At 51.2% G+C, this 26,459-nt stretch overlaps 9 protein-coding genes across 9 annotated transcripts; 6 read left to right on the top strand and 3 right to left on the bottom strand.

Annotated features, from left to right (window-relative positions):
* Window positions 1-184: 184 nt before the first annotated feature.
* On the bottom strand, window positions 185-1,161 carry PV08_07747 (uncharacterized protein; the record flags this gene model as incomplete). Its single annotated transcript, XM_016382074.1, has 2 exons — window positions 185-690; window positions 759-1,161. 2 exons carry the CDS (start codon window positions 1,159-1,161, stop codon window positions 185-187), a joined length of 909 nt encoding a protein of 302 aa, XP_016235176.1.
* Window positions 1,162-3,849: 2,688 nt separating this feature from the next.
* PV08_07746 (uncharacterized protein) lies at window positions 3,850-5,217 on the bottom strand (the record flags this gene model as incomplete). The annotated part of the gene is made up of 5 exons (XM_016382073.1): window positions 3,850-4,315; window positions 4,373-4,515; window positions 4,565-4,822; window positions 4,876-4,980; window positions 5,041-5,217. 5 exons carry the CDS (start codon window positions 5,215-5,217, stop codon window positions 3,850-3,852), a joined length of 1,149 nt encoding a protein of 382 aa, XP_016235175.1.
* Window positions 5,218-7,913: 2,696 nt separating this feature from the next.
* On the top strand, window positions 7,914-9,805 carry PV08_07745 (uncharacterized protein; the record flags this gene model as incomplete). The annotated part of the gene is made up of 7 exons (XM_016382072.1): window positions 7,914-8,054; window positions 8,108-8,178; window positions 8,230-8,343; window positions 8,394-8,476; window positions 8,526-8,570; window positions 8,623-9,305; window positions 9,368-9,805. The coding sequence occupies 7 exons, from the start codon at window positions 7,914-7,916 to the stop codon at window positions 9,803-9,805; spliced, it is 1,575 nt and encodes a 524-aa protein (XP_016235174.1).
* A 1,203-nt stretch (window positions 9,806-11,008) lies between these two features.
* Window positions 11,009-13,375, top strand: PV08_07744 (uncharacterized protein; the record flags this gene model as incomplete). The annotated part of the gene is made up of 1 exon (XM_016382071.1): window positions 11,009-13,375. One exon carries the CDS (start codon window positions 11,009-11,011, stop codon window positions 13,373-13,375), a length of 2,367 nt encoding a protein of 788 aa, XP_016235173.1.
* A 465-nt stretch (window positions 13,376-13,840) lies between these two features.
* On the top strand, window positions 13,841-15,188 carry PV08_07743 (uncharacterized protein; the record flags this gene model as incomplete). The annotated part of the gene is made up of 3 exons (XM_016382070.1): window positions 13,841-14,088; window positions 14,156-14,265; window positions 14,323-15,188. 3 exons carry the CDS (start codon window positions 13,841-13,843, stop codon window positions 15,186-15,188), a joined length of 1,224 nt encoding a protein of 407 aa, XP_016235172.1.
* A 945-nt stretch (window positions 15,189-16,133) lies between these two features.
* On the top strand, window positions 16,134-17,060 carry PV08_07742 (uncharacterized protein; the record flags this gene model as incomplete). The annotated part of the gene is made up of 1 exon (XM_016382069.1): window positions 16,134-17,060. One exon carries the CDS (start codon window positions 16,134-16,136, stop codon window positions 17,058-17,060), a length of 927 nt encoding a protein of 308 aa, XP_016235171.1.
* A 614-nt stretch (window positions 17,061-17,674) lies between these two features.
* Window positions 17,675-18,893, bottom strand: PV08_07741 (uncharacterized protein; the record flags this gene model as incomplete). The annotated part of the gene is made up of 5 exons (XM_016382068.1): window positions 17,675-18,253; window positions 18,318-18,520; window positions 18,585-18,639; window positions 18,700-18,793; window positions 18,853-18,893. The coding sequence occupies 5 exons, from the start codon at window positions 18,891-18,893 to the stop codon at window positions 17,675-17,677; spliced, it is 972 nt and encodes a 323-aa protein (XP_016235170.1).
* A 2,215-nt stretch (window positions 18,894-21,108) lies between these two features.
* On the top strand, window positions 21,109-23,420 carry PV08_07740 (uncharacterized protein; the record flags this gene model as incomplete). Its single annotated transcript, XM_016382067.1, has 7 exons — window positions 21,109-21,124; window positions 21,187-21,273; window positions 21,327-21,494; window positions 21,563-22,458; window positions 22,503-22,606; window positions 22,665-22,942; window positions 23,005-23,420. The coding sequence occupies 7 exons, from the start codon at window positions 21,109-21,111 to the stop codon at window positions 23,418-23,420; spliced, it is 1,965 nt and encodes a 654-aa protein (XP_016235169.1).
* Window positions 23,421-24,261: 841 nt separating this feature from the next.
* Window positions 24,262-26,190, top strand: PV08_07739 (uncharacterized protein; the record flags this gene model as incomplete). The annotated part of the gene is made up of 3 exons (XM_016382066.1): window positions 24,262-24,545; window positions 24,600-24,986; window positions 25,041-26,190. The coding sequence occupies 3 exons, from the start codon at window positions 24,262-24,264 to the stop codon at window positions 26,188-26,190; spliced, it is 1,821 nt and encodes a 606-aa protein (XP_016235168.1).
* Window positions 26,191-26,459: the final 269 nt, after the last annotated feature.

Below are 26,459 nucleotides of genomic sequence, written 5' to 3'. Positions count from 1 at the left end.
GGTAGGTGAGAACGAAGAGGGAAATGGACATGAGAACGAAGAGCGCAATGATAACAACAACCTGACCTAGGACGTTAAGAAGATTAAGAACCGCGAGAACTAGGAGACAGATAAGGCCAGGAGGATTAGAAAGAAGGAGAAAAATGCGAAAGAGAAGAATAAGGATGTAAAGAGCAGTCATCGATCATTTGGTCTCTCCCTTCTTGGTCGCCGTCCGTAGCCAGGCTTCCCAGTCAAACACTCCTGGACCCTCCATCCACACGCCGGGCTCCCTCTCCTCGACAATCACGCCTTCCTTGTCTCTGAAGAAGATCAACCCTCCACCGACATTCTTCAACGGGTTCCCATCTCCCTCGCCTCCTCTACCGACAGGGCCAACGTTGAACCCGCAGGTCTGATAGAAGCGTTCTTTGCCATCAGCAGCAATGACACTACACGCGACGCCTTCCTTGCGGGCCTGTTCAAGACCCCACGCAACCAGTGCACGACCTTGTCCCTTGCCTTGGAAGTCGGGATGCACAGCCAGGCAATTCAAGTACCACGACTCAGCACGGTGGCCTTGCCAGATGTGGTCCAGAAAGTACTCCGATTGCGCCAAGATGTCTTCATGTTCAGGGGCAGCGGCGCGGTTGGGCGAAACAAATTTCAACACCTTAACCACGAAGCCAAAGATGGGTTTGAGAAGCCGTCCTGCAGAAACACGAATATGGTCAGCAAAGATAATCGTCATGCCAATCGAGTAGCAAACCAGGACTTACTTGGATCCCACCACGCCAATTCCCATCCGGCGGCTCGATTGTCTTTGCTCGACGGGGCTATTCGGCTCCAATGAGCCAGTCCGGTGACTATCTCCTGCTGTTGCCGCTCATCCTTCTCGGTCGTAACCAGAAATACGTGACTCCAGTCCCACCAGTCGACGATGAATTGTCGGTACCAGTACTTGTCAAAGTCAAAGGGGTATTCATGGCGCTTTGGGTGTATCAGACGTCCGAAGAGGACTTCATCCCAAAAGGCGCGGGTGGCTGTACGTGCGGCACCTGCGAGGTCGCTGAACCGTGCTCGCCGTAACGTGAAGCTTGGATGTGGGTTGAGACCTATCGTGGTGGTCGTGGAAGGACCTCTGAGGAGAGGCGATGTCGCGGATGCTTGAGGGTCAGACATGTCCAGCGATGAACTCAAGATTAGGCGAAGACAAGATTGCCCTGTGCTTTACCTAAGCATAAGCAGGAACAGGACAAGATCTGTGGAAACGGTGGATATGGTGCGTGAGACGCAACGTAGCCGTATCGAATGTCGGAGACAGTGGGCCGATTGATGGGGCAATGATAGCATTAGCAAGAGCAACGACTGACTTCGTGATGAGTGTCTCGGGAATCGTGATATCGTAGGTGCTGATGTTGGTGGAGTTGACCTGCGAGATGGCCCGGTTCCCACTGATCGAAAGACCTCGCTCACTGTTCTGTCTCGTGGGTTTCTCCAGGTGGCAGATTTCAGGAGCTCGTCTGATCTGCAGATAAGCAATAAGTCCCAAAACCTGCACGGAGTAACTCCGTACGTACCTGGCAATCCTACTGAGATGCGCAGCAGTAAAAGACGACGCAATAAATAGGCTAGTGAGCGAGCCTCCCGCTCTCACGCAGGAAGTAGGTTTGATAGCCTTTGGGCCCCTGTCGAAACCCGTTGGTTTCCTGACTTTTACCCCTGGACCTCTGTGCTAGACTCCGGCGAAGGCGTAGAGCCGCTGACCCAGGTGAAGTCAATGGTTGCGAAAAAGAACAAGCTTATCACTGGTCAGACAAGTTCTGATATCGAGGAGAATTGAGAGCGAGAGTAAGAGGAAGTCGGATGGAGAACTCGCGCCAAGACAGGGCTACGGAAGTACCGAGTACCGAGTACTAAGTTAGTTAGTTAACTAACTACCTGTAACTACCCGTAACTGGGTACCTATGTAGGTACTTCGGCGGCGTTACGGATACGCAGAACTAGGGCACATCCGACAAGTGGTCTACAGGCTACAGTATGTGCCTAGGCGTGTATCTGTACCGATCACATTCTGGGAGAAATAATGAATAGCTTTCGTTAGGCTCGTGTTTGGCCACCACACGGCGACTGCGACCTCTGGGAGTTGAGCCATGCAAAAAACAAGGATGAATTCGCCCCCAGTAGCTTACAACTCTCGAGATCAAAGTTGGAGGACGGGGTACGGAGTACGGAGTAAGATGCAAGGATACAACACGACCCGACACAATCGTAACAAGGCTACCAGGAACAAAGTCAGTTGAGTTATTAGGGATTACTGTGGCTCCGGGTGCCTCCCCGACCATGTGCCTGGGGCTGGGGCGTTATCATGATTCCACAGCCAAAGAAAAAGGAACTAATAAGAGTAAGCAGCCATCTACTGTACTACTGTAGTCCTCAAAAAAAGAAAAGGAAAAAGGAGTACAGATGTCCCGGTCCGCAGTCATATTGGACGGAGGTACGGCGGTCCTCCGTACACCAAACCACTTTATCACTCTAGCTAACTAGTTACCTACAATAGTCTTAACAGTTCATACGTTAGTGGTGTCTCAGGATCTTCGCGGATCACAGGGGGTAAAAGCATGGCGTGAAAAGCCGTAAAAGCCTTTTTTTTACAATCCATGGCGCCTCATGCATGATACCACATGTACTGTACAAACTAAAGATGCGAAGGAGGCTAAAAAATCACTCCCGACTCCCTCAGGAACGACGGTCGACACTAACGACTACTTGTAAATCTTAATATGTTAACTATGCTCCAAGAGGGATACAATATCGTGCGACTTTCCCCACGCTAACGTTGAGCCCACCAAATCCACCTCGACCGATGTGGTCCATGTGCCCCCCATGGCCCGTGCCGTGCGGATGAGATATAGGGGCGTCGTTAAGGTGACTGGGACATCGGGTGATCACTCACCTCCTTGGAGGAAGCAGAAGAAAAGACAAATCAATCTGAAAAGACACTACCCCATCGAGACTCGAGGGGTTTGAGAGGGCACTTACTCCATGCCTGTAAGAGAAGAAATACTGTGCACAGAGCAAGTTACTCACCACCTGGCCCCTTATCCTGCTACGGAACTAATTGCCATCACTTAAACCAACCGGGGAGAGAGTGCAAGCCCCTGAAAGACAGAAACAGTAAGGGCAAAGACAAAACAAAGCCCTCGAATGATAGGAAGGCAGAGAGACCTGGCCTTGGTGAGCCTGCAGACTCTACTAGTCTGCTACGTACTGCGCGACAAGTCACACACTTGCAGAGCTCCGTATCCTGACACTCACCCAGGGTCGAGCTTCCCGTTGGAGTCTTGAATCAGAAGATGCTTTTCACACAGAAAGAGGTCTGAGGACAGGAGATTCCAGCCATGACGACGCAATGAGAGCGTTGGTTGACAAAAGTGCTCAGTCCCCCATAGTCGTCTCTAGATGATAACCAATTGTAAAAGCATCGAACCTGTTATAACTCCGTTTCAAGATTCAGTCATTCGTTCACAGCACCAAAGGTATATCATCATACCTATCGAGAACGCGAAATGCCAGTCCCGTTGACCTCGACTTTTCACTTGAACCTTGTTCCCACAACAGGTTCCAATCTTAACCTCGAGCTCCAAAATCCCTCCCGCAAAATCTGCCCTCTATCCGTCTACTATCTATCCCTAAACCGCCTCCCGCTATTTCAAAGACATACTCCAATTCATGACCATCATATCGTAACGAATGCCTCCAATAAACATATGAACATAGGTGCTCTTGAGAAGACTCCACAACACCAGTTAATCCAGAAACCGTGGAGGGGGGCAGGGGGCCTGCATCCCGGAAACCAATTGAAGCCATTCAATTCCCTTTCGTATCCGTCTCGTAACGAATGGTCCACTGAACGTCCTTCCGGATTATGTGATCTTGACTACCTGTACTGTCGACCGACTCTTGATCCCCTGCCTTGCTATCGTTGCGCATATCTTGTGGAGACGTGCCTGGTTCCTCGGTGTCGTTTGCAGAACGATCGGCCGAACGGTTCTTCGAATTGCCTTTGCCAAACGACCCAAGTTCGTACCCGGAATGTCGACGAGAGCGACCACCCGAGCCGTAGGCTTGCGAAATCGAAGGGTCCAGCTGGATGCCGAATCCGCTGCTGAAACTCTTGACGAACGACTTGAGGTTTGGTATAGTGGCCGATATCAGGGACCAGCAGAGTTGGACTTGCTGCAGGACGAGCGCAGTCACAAAGGCAACCCCTGGATTGCGGGACGTGGTGTACTCAGAGATGAACTTGAGGTGTAGGACGGACAGGGCGACCAGGCTGACAAGAAAATCTTCAGTATTTTGACCATCTTTGTCAAGGATGGCTAAAACTTACGGCAGACGAAAGGAGAAGGCGAGAACCACCTGGCATTTCAGTGCAAGAGAAATGTGTACAGGCAGGACTATCACAATGGCAAGCAGGATCATGAGGCATTCAATTGCCACATCGAAGGCTGTTATTAGTTGCCACCGCAAGAACTGCACTTTGTCAGAACGCGCCCATCAGCATCTTCAAGTCGACACATACCTGGCGCGAACACTGAGAAGCGTTGCCTCGGATAAAATCGGCTGTGGAGCAGTCGACAGAGATCGCTACCACTGAAAGAATCCCCCAGAGTCCCGCGGCTGTGAGAAATGCGAGAGCAAACCAGTAGAATATTCTTGAGCGTCCTTCAAAGGTTGCTTTCGAACCACTCAAATTAAAGAGCCTCATCATTAGATACAAGGTCGAGGCTTTGGCAGCGGAAAGGGCCAGGAGGAACAGAATCTCGCTAGCGAAAGCAGCCTGGGAACCAAGTCAGCTGAGAAAAATTCTCTACATGCCCGGGTGGTTCTCACACGGCTGGCCTGTGTTAGTTCACTTTGACGAAGCAATTCTTGCGTTTTGCCCAGTCCGTGGTGAAGGCCCACCATAACGGCAGCGACCTCTCCAAGTTGAAGCACCTAGATTGGTACATCAGTGACTGAGCGCGTGCCGTACAGGCCAAAAAGTATCAGACATACTGTTGCAACGAACGCCAGGTAATCATCTGTCCCATGCGTTTTTCGTCGTATGTGTGCTCTCAACCCAAAAGTAACGACCGAATAGATAAGACATAAGGATGCAGATATCCAGACGGAGCCAGCATGGTCGTCCGGTGTGATGGGAGAAAACCGAGTCGCATCATCAGAGCTTGCCATCATGGGCAGATAACGACGATGCCTTTGAAACCCGTAAGAGAAGGCCAGAATTGATGTGGTCGGAAAGCAGTAGTGATATATCAATGGATAGTCAAGGTGTCGATCCCCCAATTACTAGCTGGTCTCTCTCCGTGGAGGTGTCGACAGCATTAACGGTGAGCTTTATCACGTTCCTGCAGGAATAGGGTCAGTGGTCCCCATGTCTTCCTATCAAGGTGCACTGTCTTTTGATACACCTCGCTTCAGGAAACACTATTATTCTGGACACGATACGCGGGCGACTGGGGTCCTGCGCAAGCTTCTGCCGGTACCGCATCAATTACCTTTCAAGCTTCATGGTTGTTCGTCTGGCACTGCCGTGGCCAAGTCTTATCCAAGTTCGGAACAGCCTACGACCTCAAACCGGACCAGGGAAGTGGTTGGGCGCGGCTGGTTACCGGTGTCAGGGACGACGCACACCTAGGATCCGACGATTGAAGCAAAAGACCACGGATCCAGCTAGTCGTAGATCCCTGCCACATTGATACGGCCAGGCATGCCAGGAAAATGTTTCCTTGGAGCTTCAAGGAGATTGGGCTGCAGGGCTTGAATGATACTTTTTGGTGCCGTCAGGAGGATTGCCTTCGATCACACAACAAGGCGTTGTGGCGTCTCACCACCGAACTCTAGCAGGCTTGGAGGACCGTCGCGTTATGTGGATGCCAGGCCGGCAGACCAGCGCTTATTCGCCGCCAGGTGCTGATCTCGAGTTCAGTAGAGTGGGGGCACTCCTAGCTCGTCGGCTATCTTTTCTTTCCAGGTGATCAACGCACAGTACCTGTGATACCGCAGTGTGAATGTCAGACGAGACGTCACCCAACGATGACTTGCAGTTTGACAGAGACTTTCTCTGCTCAGAATGTTTGGAGACGTTCTGCTGATGCTCGGTATGGGAGGAGAAGGACCAAGGCTGCATCTGCCCAGCCTATTTGTCTCAGTGGTGCGGTGTTAAACACCTGGATCTCTGAGTATAACCATCTCGACGGATGCCATCCCCAACCCCAATAAAGAGTCGGTTGACCTCATAACTGCTATGAAGGGTTTAAATGGCGTCCTGCAATTGTAATCGATTGCATTGAATGCAAGCACTTTAGCTCGCAGTCTCGGTGCCCTGTGCTTGATTCATAGACAGGAACATAATCTAGCCGAGGGCCACTCTAAGTTTCGTCTTCATTACAGGCTCGCAGCAACTCAACACTGACCCTTTCGAGAGCCGGGTGAGCATCCTCTCACTGGAATTTCAATCGGGTGTGCCAGTATTGGAGCTTTGGATCAAAGACTACTCGACGCCGGGGTGTGGCAAGTCCCGAGGGGAGTCGTCGACATGCCAAGTTCCACCTGGGATCTGCATCCCGACCACGGTAGACTTCGCTTGGGCGGAATCAGTTGCCAGCAGGCATCAATTGTGGTCCCACCCAAGAGTCCTCCCATCGCGGGTTCTCACTCATCATGTTGAGCTGTGTTTGCCATTCGGCTATTCTTACATTAGCGTGAGTCCGTCGAAGTCTGTCAGCCGAGATTTGCGTCCAGGCTTCGAGGGAATAGCATGCGATGTCAACCACAAATATCGGTAAGGAACAATGATCATCAACACTTCGGCTGAGAAACCACAAGACATTCCGCTACTTGTATTTAAGACTATCGAGCTTCCGTGAAATAATTAGGAGGCGTAACGACCGTGGCGGGAGACGAGCTGTCGTCTGTCAGTAATGACATCTGCTAGTCGCTATGATGTTGGCGCTTCGGTTGCGGACCGTAGTAGGGTCTGTCGGTCGCGCCCCACCCTCCATCGTCTTTTTGTCTTTTGTTTATGGGAGCAGAGATCGCATGGCCCTGGGACGTTTGCTGTAAGCTGCTTCTTGGGGCACCACGAGGATGATCTCCGACATTTTTGCTTCGAGGCCCTGGTCAGGGGATTTCTGTAACAGAAACAATAGTTGAAAGCTTTCTCAGAAAGGGTGAGATGCTTATTCGCTGGTCCACAATGTTCCTGGTCGTCAAATGCACTAGGTTCGGCTTGAACTGGTACACGAAAGGTGCCCATCACATGCAGCCACCCTGTCAGAGATGTTGAGCTAGTGAAAAGCATCTTGAACTACATATTGCCTTGGATTGGTCGAACAGCTCACCATCCGTTGACGGAATCACACAGTAGTGTTGGTGGCTTTCCCTGGGCATAATTTGGCTTCGCTGTGTCGGGTCACTTCGACCGCGACAGTAACAACGTACGCATTTTTAGTCTGCAGGGAAAGTGCACTCCGTAGTGCGTCCATCCTGCGACGCGCGAAGCAAGGGTGTACCGTACTTGTGCTCTGGGACACGATAAGCCGAGCTCGCTTTTGTGCATTTTTATCGCGTAAAGAGTCTTGGATGCTTGTAGAAACCGTCTAGCTTGCACACTCCTCGCTTCCTGAAGCTCAACAAGGTCAAGATCTGCGCCCGTGGAAGCCACATGGCGAGGTTATTTCTCGTCTTCTCCCCTGACCAAAGTTTTTGTTCTTTCATCTCCTGTATTCAAGAAAAGTGTAGACCGACTTAGCCTCACTTTGCGGATCGTCAGCGGGCACAACGTGCTTCATACCGACAGCCTCATCCTTCCATTTTACTGTGCGGCCAACCTTCAGCTTCTTCCCTGATACTCAACTTGCACCAGAAAAATGCCGGAACCAAAAGTAGATGGCGTCCTCACATCTCAGGTCGACTTGGAGGTCTCCAACCAAAACTTGTCCGCAGAAAAAAAGGGCACTCACGATGATCAACGAGACATGTATCGTATGGGGAAGGTTCAGGAATTGAGAGTGAGAGACCACATGCATTGCCGAAAGAAGCATGAAATTGCTGACTGCTGAAGCGAAACTTTCGGTTTCTTTCGATTTTTGGCTTTTCCATGATTCTGATGGCAAGTTGGGAAACCATGCTAGGGTCTGGACTTTCTTGGGCTTCACTAAACGACATATATTGACCCTGAAACAGAACAGCGATCATCGGTCTAATCAATGGCGGAACAGCTGGACTGATATGGATGTATCTTGTTGCCTGGATCGGCTTTTTGGCGGTGAACACTTCAATGGCTGAAATGGCTTCCATGTAAGTGCTCTGAAACTTCCACAACAACGGCAGTTTCTTACAAGTCCAAGGGCTCCAACCTCAGGGGGGCAGTATCATTGGGTGTCTGAATTTGCACCTAGAAAATATCAAAAGTTTCTGAGCTTCATCGTCGGTTAGTTTAATTGGTATCCACCAGCCTCGCAAGACTGATGACTCTGTAGGTTGGCTTTGTGTGCTGGGTTGGCAGACTGGGGCTGCCAATACGGGTAAGAATGAGCCCGTCCTCGGAAGAGAAAGAATCTGCTGATGATTGCTCAGCATTTCTGGCCGGTACCCAGATTCAAGGATTGGCGATTCTGAACTATCCTGACTACGTGCCCGAGAGGTGGCACGGAACCTTACTGACATTTGCTGTGGCTTCATTCTCGGTGATTTTCAATACTTTTCTGGTCAAGAAACTACCCTTGGTGGAAGGTATTGTCTTGATTGTTCATATTTTCGGCTTCTTCGCAGTTCTCATTACACTCTGGGTTCTTGGACCGCGAGGCAATGCTCATGACGTCTTTACCCAGTTCAACAACTATGGTGGCTGGAGCAGCGATGGTCTTTCCGCCATTGTGGGTATACTCGCTGTCATGATTCCACTACTTGGTGCAGATGGTGCTGTCCATATGTCCGAGGAGCTCCGTGATGCGTCAAGAGTTTTGCCTCAAAGCATGCTTGCTACAACAATCTTCAACGGCTCGATGGGATGGATCATCTTGATCACTTTCTGTTTCGTGCTGGGCAATCTGGACGATGCCATCAGCTCCCCAACCGGACAACCGTACATTGCCGTCTTTTACACCGCAACCGAGTCATATGCTGGCGCTTCCGTGCTGTCAGCCTTGGTGATATTCATGGCCATATTTTGCAACTTGTCAATTACGGCCACGGCGTCTCGTCAGCTGTGGTCTTTTGCCCGCGACCAGGGAGTACCAATGTCTTGGTGGTTTGCACACGTAGGTCCAGACAATCGGCTCGGTCCTCTCGCTGGAATGAAGCTAACTCCAACATTATGTAGGTCCGACCCGGCTGGGATGTCCCGATGAATTCTATCGTCGTATCCTGGGTTGTGTCGTGTTTGTTGTCGATCATTAATGTTGGCTCGACAATTGCCCTTAACAACATAACGTCACTGTCACTTGTGGCGATCCTGTCCTCGTACATTGTTTCGACTGGGCTGGTGTTTTGGCGACGACTTTATAAATTACCTCTTCTTCCCGCCAAATTCACATTCACTCGGCCCGTTGGCCTCCTCCTTAATGGCTTCAGCATGTTGTTCTTGGTGTTCGCATTTATCTTCGCCTTTTTTCCTGGAAACCCGGATCCAACGGCAGCCCAAATGAATTGGTCTTCCCTCATCTATGGAGCGGTGATAGTATTTGCCATTGCCGACTACTACCTTCGGGCTCGCCACGTGTATGATGGCCCCGTAGAGTATGTACGGAAACTGGATTGATTGGAACAAGCTCTGTCTTGCCTGGGTGGATCGACATCGCGATTATTGTCAGATACTGAAGCGATTTTGGAGGATAAGTTAGACAAGAGCACCACCATACTGTCTCCTAGATGTGACGGTTGGAAGTACGAAGCAAGCAGATGCCTTCTTTGTGGCTTGTTGCAAGACAGTTGTACAGGGTGGGGTGACCTAAAGCCGTTCAAAGGAGACTTGGCTTAAAATGATACAATTTAAGTAGGACCTCAATTAGGTCTGACGCAACGATATCGAGCAGGAGAATGAGCATCTTTCGAGTCCATAGAAGTGCACTTTGTACGCCTCCACAAAGTTATTTTCGTGTCCCGGACAAAAGATTCGCCAGTTGCCGACGATGCGGGGAATCCGGAATTATAGTTTGACCGAAAAAACCGGCACCCGTGTGTGACCCTCGTCCCTGCTTTTGATTATTCTTACGGCTTGTCTTTCTGGAGAACAACCTCGACCTTGGAATGATCTTGAGGACGCTTGCGGCTTGTTATTTTTAGGCTGAGATGAATACCCCTTTCGTCTCGCCATTTGCAGGAGATCCTTCTGCATCCGTCACAGCGCGCACACAAGTCCATCAACGTTCGCATCCCGGTGGCCCGACGATGCTCTCGGCTTCTCGACCTCAGTAATATCGACATGTCCGAGCCCAAGCGCCCGCGCCTGGACTCATCGCCCAATTCACTCTACACTGTCACCTTGAATCCCGAAGAAACCTCTTGGCCATTGCCAGAAGAACGATCACAGCCTCGACGCCGCAGCCGCGTAGAATCTAGACGCCGCTTTGAATGCACTCACCCTGGTTGCGGACGAGACTATTCTCGCGCGGAGCACCTGTACCGCCATCAACTAAACCGTAGCCTTTTCAATTCCCACATAAGTGGCGTCTTATATGCTGACTACTGCCCAGATAACCCAAAGGAGATTTATCAATGTGATTACCCTGGCTGTACACGCTCCTTTGTGCGTCAAGACCTCTGTACTCGTCACAGAGACCGACATGACCACAGAGATAAGGCGCTGTCGCAACAGCGAGATGGTGCCAGACGGTCTCCGTCTCCTACATCTTCATTGAGCGACGAGGGGCCATCTCCGCCCTCGCGAGGCCCCGTGACTACACACATAGCTAGTCTCTCCCCTGTTCCTGGTCGAACGTCTTTCTCTTGTGACACTCCGCAAATGGCTCAGCAACCACTTTCCGACAAGGCCAACGAAAACACAGTTATGGAGCCCCAAAGTGGTGCTGACCTACCTCCTGTGAGTAGCTTAGGTAGGAACGGTACAGACACAGCTTCAAGTCAAATAGCCAGCGTTGGTCGTCACAACACATCCAAGGGCACTTCGTTCTCAATCCCAAGATCATACAGCTTTGGCGATCATGCATTTGACAATGTTGATCCTGATATGCTACGTGAGAGAGAGGCCCGGCTTAATCGAATAGCCTCAGGCACAAACCATCCAGATGTTCAAGATGCTCCTAGTGGAACCTACACGATGCCAAGCTTGGGAGATCAACCCTTCAATGATTCTCCAGTCTCTATCAGGGATGAATTCACGGCTTGGCTATTTGAGGATGCTGTTGGGCTTCCTTCGGCGCCATTCTCTTTGACCAGCCAGGTTGGAATGGGGTTCGCCAATACGTCTGATATCTTTGCCACGACAAACTACTCGAATTTCTTCGCCGAAAGCCCTTTCGAGACAACGTTTCCGGCCATGGTCCAGCAAGGCACAAGCTCGTCACCTTCGAATGTCTCCGATATGCCGCTGAACAATAAGCTGTTATCACCTGCAAAACGCCAACTGCTCATCGCGCTTATTCAGACCCGCTTCAACGAGGGAGACAATGCTTTATTAGGGCAGTTGCGAGAAGAAATTTTCTGTGGAAACATGGATTCCGATGATCACGTCCTGAGCCTGTGCTCTATGCAACAATACATTGCTTCTTACTGGTACCATTTCAACGCTCAAATGCCTATCATGCATCTGCCGACGTTTTCGGCAGACGGAAGCAACGAATATCTGCTTCTGGCGATGATGGTTGTTGGAGCCACCTATCTCACCAAGGCTCATGGAAGATCACTAACTGACAGCGCGGCCAGATTTGCTACATTCATAGCCTGGCACCTTCGGTGGCAAATATTCATGCATAACGACTTTCAACCACCAACGAAGTTGTGGGTCCTACAGACTCTTCTCCTTCTAGAGGTGTATGAAAAGATGAATTCGACGAGGTTATTACATGAGAGAGCACATATCCACCATGCCACCACGATCAATTTGATGCGACGTGGAACTACGTTGATTGAGACCCAGAAGGACTCCAGGCGTGAAGCCCTTACAAGAGAGGAATGGTGGAATTGTTGGATCACAGCCGAAGCTACTCGGCGAGTGGTATTTGCGGCATTCTACCTTGATGCCGTCAACGCCATCATGTTTGGTCATACAGCCATGATGGTGGTTCATGAGGTCCGTCTGCCACTGCCGTGTGACGAAGCTTTGTGGTCAGCCACTTCTGCGGCTGAGGTTGGCAGGGTGGAAGCTAGCTTGCATGCCAATTCGATCAAGCCGATATCGTTCCTAGATGGGCTCAAGAAGACTCTGACGGGACGAAAAGTCCGCACTAATACCTTTGGTCGGATGATCTTGATGGCAGGCCTCCTTTCAGTCTCTTGGCATATGCATCAACGAGACCTTCAAGTGTCCAGCTTAGGGGTGTCATCAACTCTAGGTGTGCCGGACGGCTGGCGAAACCCCTTGTCAAAGGCTTTTGATTTCTGGAAGAAAGACTTTGACGAAAATATGGATCATATGCGCCGGGCAGCTCTACCATGGCAAAAGAACGATTCAGGGTCGATGGATGAGGTCATGGCCAACACTGCGACGGTGATGTATCATTTGAGCCATATAGCAACAAACATTGACCTCTGGGACTGTCAGATATTCGCCGGCATCAAACGGTTATTCGGCAGGAAAATCGCGAAACCCGACTACGAGCGTGTCAAAGCCAAGGTATTTGATTGGTCAAAAAGTCCAGGTGCCACGATTGCTGTCTATCATGCTATACAGCTCCTGAAATCGGTTTTGTTATCACGTCGAGACCAGAATAAGCCTTACAATGCCAGGGATGACTACTTGTTGATGAGACCTTGGGTCACATACTATGCCGCACTTGTAGTCTGGTCTTACGGATTCGCATTGGATGGAGTTCTTCGGCCGTTCCCAGATATCCTTCAGCCAATCTCCTCGCCAGGGGGGTTATCTATGCGAAGTCACAGCTCTAGTCAGTCCCACCTCCACCCATCATACGACAGCTCAGAATCCTCTCTTGAAGCGGCAACCAGAGACGCGCAGGGCTTTCTGCAAACCGTCGGTGCGGTCAAGTCCCCACAACAACTTGAAACGATCCGGGACGGCAGGAACAATGTTGCCGGGCTCTTGACTGCCGTCGAGATTTCATTTCGAGATTGCAGGTGGGATCTTTTGCACGAGGCGGCCGACCTGCTACGAAACGCTGTCATGCTCTTGAGGGGAGCCAGTCGTGGGTGAGCGGGATGTGCAACAGGCATGTTCGGGAAACGGAGCCGAACATGAGGCTGAATAGATTTGAGGCCTTGAGGGTTTAGTGTTGTTGGTATGCTGCGACGGCACTGAGGAATGTCAAGAAGTATTTTGAGTCGCACCAACCTTAGATTGCTAACGATTGTCCGTCGAGGCGGATCTACTGGTACAGTGGTAGGCTCGCTGTGCTCAACCTGACGAATTTTCATTGTGGGTACTCAGGTGCTCGGTTACCCCCACGCCACAAACAATTACCCCCTTGGAGCTTTTCGACTTTGTGGGGAACGTTGGCCTAGCGAGCCTTCGTCACCGTACACTTTTACGTATGCCCGGAAACATCGCCGGGGGCAATGCACCTTTATCTTGTTTGATGTTCCGGGTCATCATACAAACGTTCCCGTGTCTAGGCCTTGAACTTTCTAAGCAAACGGTGTGCGTGAAACGTGAACAGCCATGGCAACGGATCAACTCAAGACCCTCGCTGGTAAACCGAGTGGTTCTCAACCATCGATTCCTGGGGCGCCCTCCGCTAAAATAAAAAGCATCGAGTACTTTCGCGTCAAGCCCAGATGGCTTTTTGTCAAGATTTGCGACGACCAAGGAAACCATGGCTGGGGTGAAGCTACCTTGGAAGGCCATACAAAGTCTACTGAAGGAGCTCTTGATGAAATTATCGACCGGATCATCGGATATGAAGCAGAGTAGGTCTTCTTCGTGTTTTACTCTTCAACAGCCCTTGGAACGGGGGCTAATGCGAGTGCTTTCTAGTGATATTGAACATATATGGCAGACCATCTGGAGGTTGGGATTCTACCGAGGAGGGCCAGTCTTTATGTCTGCACTATCTGGTATCGACATTGCCCTGTGGGACCTCAAAGGTATTTTCGTGATGATGTGGTGCCGATTCAACATTGTCTGATTTTTTTCCCTCACAGGCCGAAAACTCAACGTACCCATCTATCAGTTGCTGGGAGGCAAAGTCCGCAACAAGGTCCAAGTCTACGCATGGATTGGTGGAGATCGGCCCAGTGACATTGAGACAGCGGCAAAAGCAAGGATTGCCCAGGGCCTGAAATGCATCAAGATGAATGCCACCGAAGATGTCAATTGGCTCGACTCGCCGTCTGTTCTTGACTCGACCATTGAGCGACTGAAGACTGTCAAGGCCTTGGGCCTTGATGCCGGTCTCGATTTTCACGGCCGACTTCACAAGCCTATGGCGAAGCAGTTGGCCAAAGCTCTCGAACCGTATCGACCGCTATTTATCGAGGAGCCACTGCTGGTCGAACACCCAGAGGCCTTCAAGCAGTTGTCTCAGCTCACCACCGTGCCTATTGCAACGGGTGAACGCCTCTACACCCGTTGGGACGCCAAACGGCTCCTAGAGGACGCGAGTATCGATATTCTCCAGCCTGACATCGCTCATGCAGGAGGTATTTCCGAAACGAGGCGCATGGCCACCATGGCTGAGACGTACGATGTGGCCATTGCACCGCACTGCCCGCTCGGACCCATCGCCCTGGCGGCGTGCATCCAGGTTGATCTGTGTACGCCCAACTTTGTGATCCAGGAGATGTCGCTCGGTATGCATTACAACGTGGAAGCGGGTGAAGAGGATCTGAACACGTATCTGGTTGACCAGTCTGTATTCAAGATCGAAGATGGATACATCAAAGCCATGACAGGTGCCGGACTTGGAATTGAGATTGACGAGGATGTTGTGAGGAAGATCTCAAAGACGACGAAGCCATGGCAATGTAAGGAGTTTTATGGTCCTGATGGATCAATCAGGGAGTGGTAGAGAAGAAGACATCGACTGCCGCAAGCACAATTATGCGTCCCTGGCGTGTTTGGATAGCCCAACAACCCTTACGAACCGTGTTTACAGTCCTCGCGAGGCCCTTGGGCTCCCTCAGGCGGTGGAGTCGGCAATTGCACCGACGACTCCGAGTCTCGGTGGGGACATCAACCTTGTCTCCAGTTTCCTCCGACACCTCATACGAAATCAACGAATGGACGGTTCAGTGTAGTCAACCTTGTCCGATATTCGGTCTGAGTCTATTTGCGGCATTCCAGAAGCACAGAAGAGGTTGCTTGGGAGAAGAAAAAAGAAACACCCTCGGCGGGGGTGCTGAGTAACACGACTTTGCGGGTACTTCCTACAAAGCTTAAACCCACACGGCGCGTGCGCAGCGGCGAAGTTTCGTATCCAAATGTAATCACAAAATGCCATGAGTAAGCAAGACAATTACAGCATCCACGCTGCCGCACCAGGAGCGTTCCGGAGCTGGGGTATTGGGAGCCTTTTTTGATGTCCTGGTAGAGTTTACCAGATGCCTCAACAGGTAGTAGCCAATGTTCACTCCCAGGTACGACAAAATCCTGGCCTGGTAAGCACCATGTACCCACCGATCAGTGTCTGTCGATTCTTGCCTTTTCTATCTGATTGTCTCTGCTTCCAGGGGAAGGATAGTCATCCAGATCCGATATTATCTGCCTTTTGTCAGCATCTTCAATATAAGTTGAGATGATTCATCAAGGATGGAGGCGAGTGGGTGCCGCAGTAAACTTTCGTGGCGGGAAGGAAGACGAGTTTTTGAGGTGCCTGGCAAACGTGAACCAGATGAGACCCCAACGGCCCATGCCCTGATGGCAACACAGCATATATAAAGGGGAGCGAGAGCCTGTGCTGGAACAATGCTGCAGAAACCAGGATTTTTTCGAAGGTAGAAAGCCATCGAGGATGATGAAGTCGATCTTTGGCTGGGGGCTCCTGGCCTCGACATCTGGCATTGGCTTTTCCGAGTTTGTGACCCAAAAGAATGGTCTTCAAGTCGATGTCTACCACCAACCGCCAGCTGTGGTGGCCTACCAGAACTCAACTGATCTCTCTTTCTCTCCCACTGCCTTCACCTTGATCCACGGCGAACACGACGCGGTTCTTGTCGATTCCCCGGCAACAATGGCTCAGGGCAAGGCTCTGGCTGAGTGGATACATGAGACCATCCCCGGCAAGCAACTGAAAACAGTGTACATCACACATGGACACGGCGATCACTTCTTCACTGGACCCATCATACAACAGAATTTCCCTGGGGCCCAGGTGGTGGCGAAGAAAGACGTATATGACCATATGTTGCAACAATACGAGCCCACCTTCTTCAACTCCTTTTGGGCATCACTGTTTCCCGGGGGCCAAATCACGGACAGTCCATTTTCGGCCAAGGTGTTGCCGGAAAACGGAACGTTCTACCTCGAAGGACATGTACTGCAAGCCGTCGAGGTTGGTCAAAGTGACACTTATAACACAACTGTTTTGCATGTTCCAGACCTGGACCTGGTAGTTGGAGGAGATGTGGTATACGGCCATTGCCATCAATTGTTCGCAGAAGACTCAACCCACGAATTGAGACAAGAGTGGTTGAACAGTCTGGACAAAGCAGCTGCGCTGAACCCGGAGTTTGTTATCCCTTCTCATATGCAACCTCACGATGGATATCAACCAAGCCACATCAACGAGACGAAACGGTACATCCACGTTTGGGAGCAACTTCTAGCCTGTTCGAGCAGCTGGGAAGAGCTAGAGGCCAAGGTCAAGAAGGCGTTTCCGCTGCGCACTGGCAATTTCATCCTTCGCTGGACCTGCCAAGCACCCTTCAACGCGGCCTTTTAATGCATGGAAGGAACAAGTCGGATAGGATGTGTGGGAAAAGAGCGAACGGTCGGAGTGAAATGGAGGCTTTTCGACTCGGATCTGACTCCTACCAAGGATAAAATGGTGCTGATCAAGAAAAGGACGGTGCAGTAGGTGCAAATGGTCGGCTAATAATCAGGTAATGAGACGAGAGTGATTTACGAAGCTCATATGAGGCCGGGGATTGTAAGACTGTATTCTGCAATGACAGGCTCAATGGAGGCGTTCGTGGTTCCAATCAATGTCTTGTAGTCAGCGTGTGCCACGTCAGCCTGTTCTTCTCCGTCACTTGCTAGGTACCTTAGGTAGATACAGTGTCCCGAAGGTTGTTGCCCAAGATGTCCCACAGAGGAGGATTTGCATTGCAAACTCTCCTTCTGCGACATCTGAGCAGACACACTCCTTACTAATCAGTGACCACGCGGACAGACAGAGTCAACTCATTCGGTCTAGGAGATCAATTCATCTTCTACGCTAAGGTCTATGATACGGTCATGGTGTACCTCGTGCTGTCTCAATATGCTTGGAATGGCCCAGAAACACAAAGCTACGAAGACACTTCTAGTAAACCTTGGGACACTGCGACGCCTCCGTCATGCCGCAGCATTCGCTTTCAGGCGGCCGTCAATGGCCTGGAGCAGAGTGTACAGCACTTCCAGGGTGGGAACGGGCACTCCTAGCTCTTTGGCCTTGCGCACGGGGGTTCCGAGAATCACGTCAATCTCCATTGGTCTGCCCATCTTGCAGTCTGTCTGCATGCTGCTCCCAATGGGCGGCATGGCCAGGATTCTGTCAATCAGCGTGTCGACCAGGTCGTACTGAAGCGGCACTCCGCATTTCCTGGCCACGTCGATGACCTCTCGCATCAGCGTCCGTGTCATGGGCGTCGAATCAGCCGACGAGGCGAGCCAAGAGTGTGTGTCGAGCATGGTGAGCGTGGTCAGGGAGTTCCAGGCGCAATTCCAAACGACCTTCTCCCACCGTTGGACCTGTATGTTGTCTTCGATATCGAACGGGGTCCCGCCGTCTCGGAGCAACGAGGCAAATTCTTGGAGCCGGCTCTGTTCTGTCGCGGCTTCGAGTTTGTCGCTAGGGAAGATCCCAATCTTGGTGTTTTCGGTCGCCATGTGTGTCACAAAGCCAGGCTGGTCCTGCTTTGCGCCCACCCAGGTCTGTTGTTGGATAGGTGTGTCAGCGAGAAAGATGCTGTCCCCTTGTCGGCTCAAGAGAACTTACCACACAGCTCAGGATTGGAGACGACGGGAAGGCTTCACGGAACGGGTCTTCATTTCCCACCCCATTCTGGACGATGACAATGCACGTCTTCTTTTCGTCAATGGCAGGCTCCAATTGCTTGGGCACCGACGACTGGTCGATGGCTTTATGGACGCAGACCACATAGTCAAATGTCTCCCCGGCCTCGGCAGGGGTTCTCAACACTTGCGCCTGCACTTAGCGCCTCATTCTCGCACAGAGCGGGACTCGAGCTGCTTCTCAACTCACCCTTTGCTGGTCGGAAGAGGTGATTGCCATGATTCATGCTGCTGATATGAAGTCCCTAGCGAAACACCCCTCAGCACGTAGACACGACTGAGCGACAATCCCTTTGGAGACTGACATTGTTCTTGACCGCCTCGTAGTTGGAGCGAGCTACGACCGTAAGGCGCACCCGTTTGCTCTGGTTCAAGATGAATGCGTAGAATGATCCGATACTGGGCTTGGAGTGTCAGAGATATTGTCGCCGAAGGATCTGATTGCGTGGAATACTTACGCGCCCAAGCCGTACAGCATCACATTGACCTGCTTCGCCATGTTGTCTGGAGGGATTTCTTCCTACCGAATGTGAAGGTGACTCTGTGATCTCCGTCGTCCAGGCGTGAACTCGATACTGGGGCGCATTGATATGGAACCCTACTCCCAGACCAGTGTGTTTGCGCTGTCGTATCAACAATCGATACTCGCACGACGTGCTAGTTAGACGAGCGTGGCTTGCTGGACGCCCTTCAATGACATGGTGGCTGCATATATTTTTGGGGTGTCCTTAACTGCCTGCGCCCGCAGCGTGGGGGGTTGCGGGGGCGCACGTCAATGCCAGCGAACAGAGCGAAATAGGGAGGAACGCGATACTGCGTATAGGTTCCAGGCTTCACCAAACTCCCCCGTGGTGAATGAGGTTAGGCCCTCTAAGCTTGATCCTTGGGGGAGGAATGAATTATGTCAGCTTTTCACTGACTCGCGGCTACATACCGCCTGGTCTCATGGTCGAGTCATATAAACATGGCATCGTAAACCTCTGTCACACTCCTCCTACCTGTTACTGTACCTAGCACAATCCTCTTAGGATTGACTGTTGGAACTATCCCGGCAGACGGACACTGCCACGACTCACGGATACTCTCCCCGATATCACTCCGACCCGTTTCCGGTCTCAAGCCAGACGCAGCCCGACATTCTGAAAGACGACAGTATTGCGCCGTGATTCAAGAGCCATCTATTGGAGGGAAGAACCAGCACACTCAATATGTGTTGCAACCCTCCCTGCAGAAAGTTTGAATCTTGATTTTATCCCTTTTTGTCAACCACAAACCGTCTTGATGTAACGACCTTCCCTCAGACCGCTCGTCCTCGTCGATCTGGCGTTCCGTTCCGCAAAGTGAGAATCCTCGAAACAGCCATTTCCGGCAATGTGCATCATTTGGCGCCAGAGTTGAAAGTCTCCCGATCTGTCTGTCCATGGGATCGGCATACTTTTTCGACCCTGAGGCCAACGGTGGTGTCTCGAAGAGGGGGGGTTAGGCTACCTTAGTCGTGGAAGGGCTGGACTAAGTACTCTGCCTAAGACAAACATGTCGAGCTGAGTGCCTACTACGGAGTATGCTTGGTATCGGAGGCTTTAACTGGTAAGCATACAGTAAGCGAAGGCAAGAGAAAGAAGCGAAAGGCATTACAATACTAGCCCTCTAAAACTTTGCCTAGATTGATGATACCCTGCGCCCCGGGAGCGGCGTTCTAGGCGTTCCGCTAAGCAAGGCATGAGCCTATCTCGGTTTCTGCTTAGGCGGCTTAGGCACCTCAGGTGGTTAGACAGGTGGTTAGCCAGGTGGTTAGCGGCCTGGGATGAGCATCTCATACGAGCTTCTAAGCCTACCTGGGTAGTGAGCCTAGTGAGCTGAGTGGCCCAAGGAGGCAGCGACATTTGCCGCAGGCCCGCGGCCTCCTCCCTGCAACACCTCACTAACTACTCCGTACTAACCACCCAACTAACCCTCCCGTCCTCCTCTCCCCCTTCACGGTTCACCCCCCTCCGTCTCCGTCTCATTTTCCGTGGTTGCTTCCGTTGCCCCGCCTCTTCGTCTACTCTTCCGCTCCTCGATCGATTCCGTCGTACCCGACTCCTCACCACGGCTCCTCTTGCTTGACGCTGCGACCCAAGAGCAAGGGTGCCTTGGGACGACGCTGCGAGACACTGCGACTCGAAGGCGCCTCCGTCACACAAACTAAACCACATCGACACCAAAGACCAGACCACCGGGCGTCCTCTCGCAGCCCCAAGACGCACGCCTGATTGATGATTGGATGCCGCGATACGAGGCTACTGGACTTGCCTACTGCGGCCTCCAGTTTCTGGGGAAGCCAGAAAGAGTCGGTCTGTGGCCAGGTTCACTTGGCTAAGAAAACTGCCTAGCGACCCCAGCATTGAAGATCTGGGCTCGACCGCGGTTTTGGAACTTCAACTCGTCATCCAACGATCCTCTTCACTCTGCAACAATCCAACAGCGATGCACACGACTCGATGTGTCTGTGTCCAGTCCCATACAATCCACGATCATCTTGATTCCAAAGCTGCCCGATCTCGACTCTATCAACGTCAAATTTAGCGATTGAGCCCCAAAACTCAAAAAGGACTTACCTGGCGGTCCACTTGTTGACTCAAAGGACTACGAATGGGCTACACCCTCAATTTTCCACCATATCACGAAGGAATGGATCAGGCACCGCCTTGGAACGATAGATTCCAATGTCCATCATGCTCGAAATCATTCGTGAGAAAGGCGCATATGTTGCGCCACCAACAGCAACGTCAGCAATTTTTCCCTGTGATTAGTGGCAAAGAGCTCTTCTGACTCCCAAGCACAGACATCGCTCAAAGGCCTTTTTCTTGTAATTTTTGCTCCAAGTGCTTTAAACGAAGGTAATTGAATCTGTGAGTTGCTATGCGCCACAGCCATGCCTAACCATCAATAGTGACGTTTTGCGCGCTCATCAATTCCGATGCAAAGAACGAGGGGAAGCCCCCGTCCCCGAAGGCCAAAGCAAAGGTCGCAAAAGGTCTTCGTGTTTGTCTTGTGTCAAATTGCGCACGCGATGTGATCAAGAAACTCCTTGTGGCCGATGTCAAGAACTGGGAAAGGAGTGCGTCAGAGGTTGGCCACATTCACCGAGTCATCATGTTGGGCGGCAGGACTAATTTGACTTGTCAGTGCCGAGTCCTCCAAAGCCGTCATCACAGGTGAGACCGAAGAGCCGAGATGCCATCCCCATCCAGCACCTACTCAATACCTCGGATGCCGACGACTTTGCTGGCCGCTTCCCTATCCGCAGTAACGAATCTGCTCAGACAGAAGATGAAGACGACACCGCATCAGGCGATCTCGAGATAGGTTCCGAAACTTCACACTGGAGCGAAGACTACGATGTGAATGATGTTTTCGTTGGGGCAGATGTTGCGGATTTCGAAACCCTTAACTTCGACACTTTCTTCGGCGGCTTCGACACTCTGACGTTCAGTTCCTATCCGCTGCATCAAGACATGTCGCAAGTCACTAGCGTGGGAGGCCTCACTTCGCCAATGGCCATGGCACTAGAGCCTCGAGCCTTTGAAATTCGCCAATTACTACTAGACACAGCAACGACACTCTCAAACGAATCTCCTCAATCCCTCAATCTACTCCAGCTGGCGTCCAGTATCAACCTACTCACCAATACCGAGCTTGAGCATTGCATCAATCTGTACTTCGCAAACTATCACAGGCATTGTCCTATTGTACACAGACCATCCTTCCAACCAACTGTAGCTCCCGTACCTCTGATATTAGGTATGGTGGCCTTGGGGGCAATGTACTCCCAGGAGCGCGCAAAGGTTCTCTGGATGAAGAACCTTCTGGACGTGATGGAAGCATGCATTTTCTCGTGGCCGGGTTTGAAGGACGACTATGGTGGTCTCTTTACGCTGGCGGAAGCCCCCGACGAGGATACTCTTGATTTTCAATTCCAGATATTCCAAGGCGCTTACTTGATGGTGGTCGTGCAATTTTTCTCCGGAAATCTATCTGGTCGGAGACGAGCTCGGAGGCAACGGTTTACAACCGTCATAAGTGTATGTATTTTGCTCCTTTGTTTGACCCCGCTAAGCTCTTTCAGATTGCAAGGTCCTTCCGCCTCCCAGTCGCACAGCACGACGGGACAACCGTCATCCCAGACGAGGTTGCGTTCCGGCACTGGATCCGGCAAGAAATTCGCGTACGGTAAGTAATCATCTTCATCCTCGCACATACTACACTCACTGACGTGCAACACATCTAGAACAATGAACATACTGTTATCTCTCGATTCTGCCATGGGCATATTCAACAATGTTCCCGCTCGCGTTAATTATATCGAACTCGATCTCCAACTACCTTGTCATCCCGAGTATTTTGAATTGTCGAGTCACGCGGAGATGCTGGCTCGATCGTCCTTTCCTCAAACACGAATGAAACTCATCGATGCTTTCCAAAGACTCTTTACTCCTGCCCGGGAGTTGAAAGCAGCATTCCATAACGAAAGATTGTGTTGCTGGGACATGCTGTACCTGATCCATGGTATGCTTAGGTCCTTATTAAGACAGACTTGCCGCATCACAATACTAACACTCTCTTGATAGTCCTCTTCACCCATGCCACGCAACACTTGTTCGGTAATCCCATGAATCGAGCTTCACCGTCGACACTCTCAACTGGGTCGTCTTTCATAATCGAATCGATCAAGACGGCACTAAACAACTGGAAGACTCTCTGGGACGGGGCCAAGAAGAGGATGCCTCGACCCTTTCCTAGCGAGATGGGGTTCGAGACATCTGCCGATAGTTACTGGACCTTACTCAGGATGATCGTGCAAAAGTTTGAGGTCGGTGAGGTCAACGGTGCCATGAACATCAGCTACGGCGACGATCAGCCCCAAACCGGACTCAATTCAAACGGCACAGGTCAGAGTGGACTGCCACTTGTCCTGGATTTTATGCCACTCGAGGCAGATTCTGACAACCAAGGCGCTCATTTGAGAAAGATTTTGGGACGATGAAGCCTCTTGCGAGATTGGATTTGGTCGGCTTCGACTGACGTTTAAGCGAAGTAACGCAACTAATGAGATCTCAGAGATCGATCAGATTGATATACCCAGATTCAAAATGGACATTTTCCTGCTCGACATGACTAAGGTTTCGGACCTAGTGTCTCAGGGTATATGGTTCAAGCATGCGTGTCATGGCCAAGAGCAGTACTCTAAGCTAGTTGATCTAGTGAAGGGGATCTGTCGAATTTTCCGCAACTTACAAATGCATCCAAGCACACTTTGCTAAATTCCGCACTTCAAATGGGGATCTAGACGGTTCCCAGCGGTATCTAGCCAGCATCGCAATCTCGACCGGATGCGTGTTTCCTGTGCATTCTTTTCAATTGGCTCACGATCTGGGAACAACCACGAAACCAGGCCGGACACCTTCAGCTGGCTCGCAGGGGGAAAATACCCATCCTCCTCCACTTTTGTGGCGCACAAGCGGCACAACGCGGGCCCTGGACCTGGAGTTCTGCGGGTTGGGGCATGCGGAGACGGCTGTCGAACGACTAGTTCAATACGCGACACCACGGCAAATAACACAACTTTTATTACTGTCCTAACCCGCCTGCAAAGGGGGAACCATGCTCGCTTCGTGGGGCAAAGAGATTACCATTTCCAGTTTAGCGACGAAAGACAAAAGGCTCTTTTCCGCACCAGCTCTTGAACATCGGATATGTACCAGGCCTTGTGCGAGAGCACATTTAACTTGCTGAGGTGTACATCCTCGGAGATTCTGCAGAACTACCACAATCCAGTTCGAGTTATCGAAGCTCATCATTCATCCATTATTTGCCCTTGAAACAATATGTCCAGTTCAACTTACGGCGGGAAGGGCCCTGTTCCAGATCTGGCCGACAGATATAGCGGTGTACCTTCACGGCTATCACAAGAAGCCATCGAGGCCAAGTCAAAGCTTTTCTCTCAGAAAACACTTCCTGACAGTGTAGCACGACGACGAAGTGCCCTACCCCCCGGGGTGTCGAAAGAGACTTTCCAAAAGGCGGTGGCTGAATTGCAGAGCACCATCGGCAAGGAGAATGTTGAGCTCAACGACAAGCCACTCGTGGATGGGTGGTACATGGAACATCCGTAAGTCGTGATTCTGTTTTGGTCTTGTAATACTCGATCTGACATTGCTCCTAGTAACACGCATGATGCTTATCACATTGTCGAACAAGAAGAGCTCATAGCAAGTGCTATAGTGTACCCTTGTGGCACCGAGGAGGTGCAAAAGGTTGTGCGATGGGCAAATCAATACAAAATCCCCGTCTATCCAATCTCGATGGGCCGCAACATCGGCTATGGGGGTGCTGGTCCACGAATTCCGGGTGCCGTGGTTATCGATCTGGGCCGACGTATGAACAAGATCCTCAATATCGATGCGGACAATGCGTCCTGTATCGTCGAGCCAGGCGTATCATACTTTGCCCTTTACGAAGAGATCCAACGACGGAAACTGCCTCTCTGGATCGATTGTCCCGACCTTGGGGGTGGCAGCGTTCTTGGTAATGCTATTGATCGTGGAGTTGGGTGAGCTCAATTTTTATCGTGAGATTGAGTCTAGATCTTTCTAATGCTTCTTAGGTACACACCATATGGTGATCACTTTGCAAATCACTGCGGCATGGAACTCGTTCTACCAACCGGCGAGGTCCTCCGCACCGGCATGGGAGCTATGCCAGGCAAAGACGGAGCCGACAATCCAACATGGCAATCTTTCCAGGCGGCATATGGCCCCTATATCGATGGCATCTTCTCCCAATCCAACTATGGAATCATTACGAAAATGGGTTTTTGGCTCATGCCCGAGACAGGCCACCAGAGCTACATGATTACCTTCCCACGCGAAGAAGACTTTGAGCAGATTGTCGAGATCATTCGACCACTGGCCCAAAAACGTATTCTCGGCAACATTCCTCAACTACGACACGTCATCCAAGAGCTTGCCGTTACGGGCAAGCCTCGTTCGCACTGGTACACAGGTCCTGGCCAGATGCCACGTGAAGTGATTCGGGAGAAAGCATCAAAGCTACCTTGCGGGGACGTGTCGTGGGTCTTTTACGGCACACAGTATGGCGACGAAGCGTCGATTGCGTCACAACTCAAGCTCATCAAGTCAGAATTCGGTCGCATCAAGGGTTCCAAGTTCCTCCTTCCCTCCGACGTTCCTTCCGACCACTACTTGCATTCCCGGGTGGCCGTGTGCAGCGGCGTCCCCGTGCTCAAAGAACTCGACTGGCTGAACTGGCAGCCCAATGCAGCCCATTTGTTCTTCAGCCCCATCTCGCCCACCAAGGGCCGCGACGCCAGCATCATCCACAAGAGCATCTGCCGCCTTCATACCAAGTATGGCTTCGACGTATTCCCTACAATGTGTGTGGCTGGCCGCGAGATGCATTACATCTCAAACATTGTGTATGACCGCGCAGACCCGGACGCCAAGCAACGTGCCACGAGCCTCATGCGCGAAATGATCCGCGAGGCCGCCAGGGAAGGGTACGGCGAATATAGAACGCACTTGCTCTTTGCTGATCAGGTTGCCGAGACGTACAGTTGGGGCGGAGGCGCGCTGAGGAAGTTCAATGAGAAGGTGAAGGACGCTTTGGATCCTAACTCCATCCTCGCACCTGGCAGGAATGGAATCTGGGGGAAGAGGTTCAGAGGGAAGGGATGGGAGATCTTGGATGGAGATGGGAGAAATATTCTGAAGGAAGGCGTTAGTCCCAAACTGTGATTTTAATTATTTTCACTGTAGCTGGCAAGCAAGGACAGGATTAGTTCCCGTGGTCCGACCAGCATCGGATGAATGTGGAGCACAAGCGGAAGAGAAGAAGGCTGACGTTTCGTTGGGAGGACTACTGTGCGAGATGGGGGCTTGGAACGTAGGTACTTGGGTATATCATACAGTATAAAGATTGAACAGTTAGTATTGTGTAGCTGAGTTGCGCGTGAAAAACCACTGCCATAAGGTGACTAGTCAAGACTCGAACGGTCATATGTTGT

Source organism: Exophiala spinifera (assembly GCF_000836115.1).
Source record: "Exophiala spinifera strain CBS 89968 unplaced genomic scaffold supercont1.5, whole genome shotgun sequence".
Taxonomy (NCBI): Eukaryota; Fungi; Ascomycota; class Eurotiomycetes; order Chaetothyriales; family Herpotrichiellaceae; genus Exophiala; species Exophiala spinifera.
Note: the sequence above shows the minus strand (reverse complement) of the source record. Positions and strands in the feature narration are given on the sequence as shown.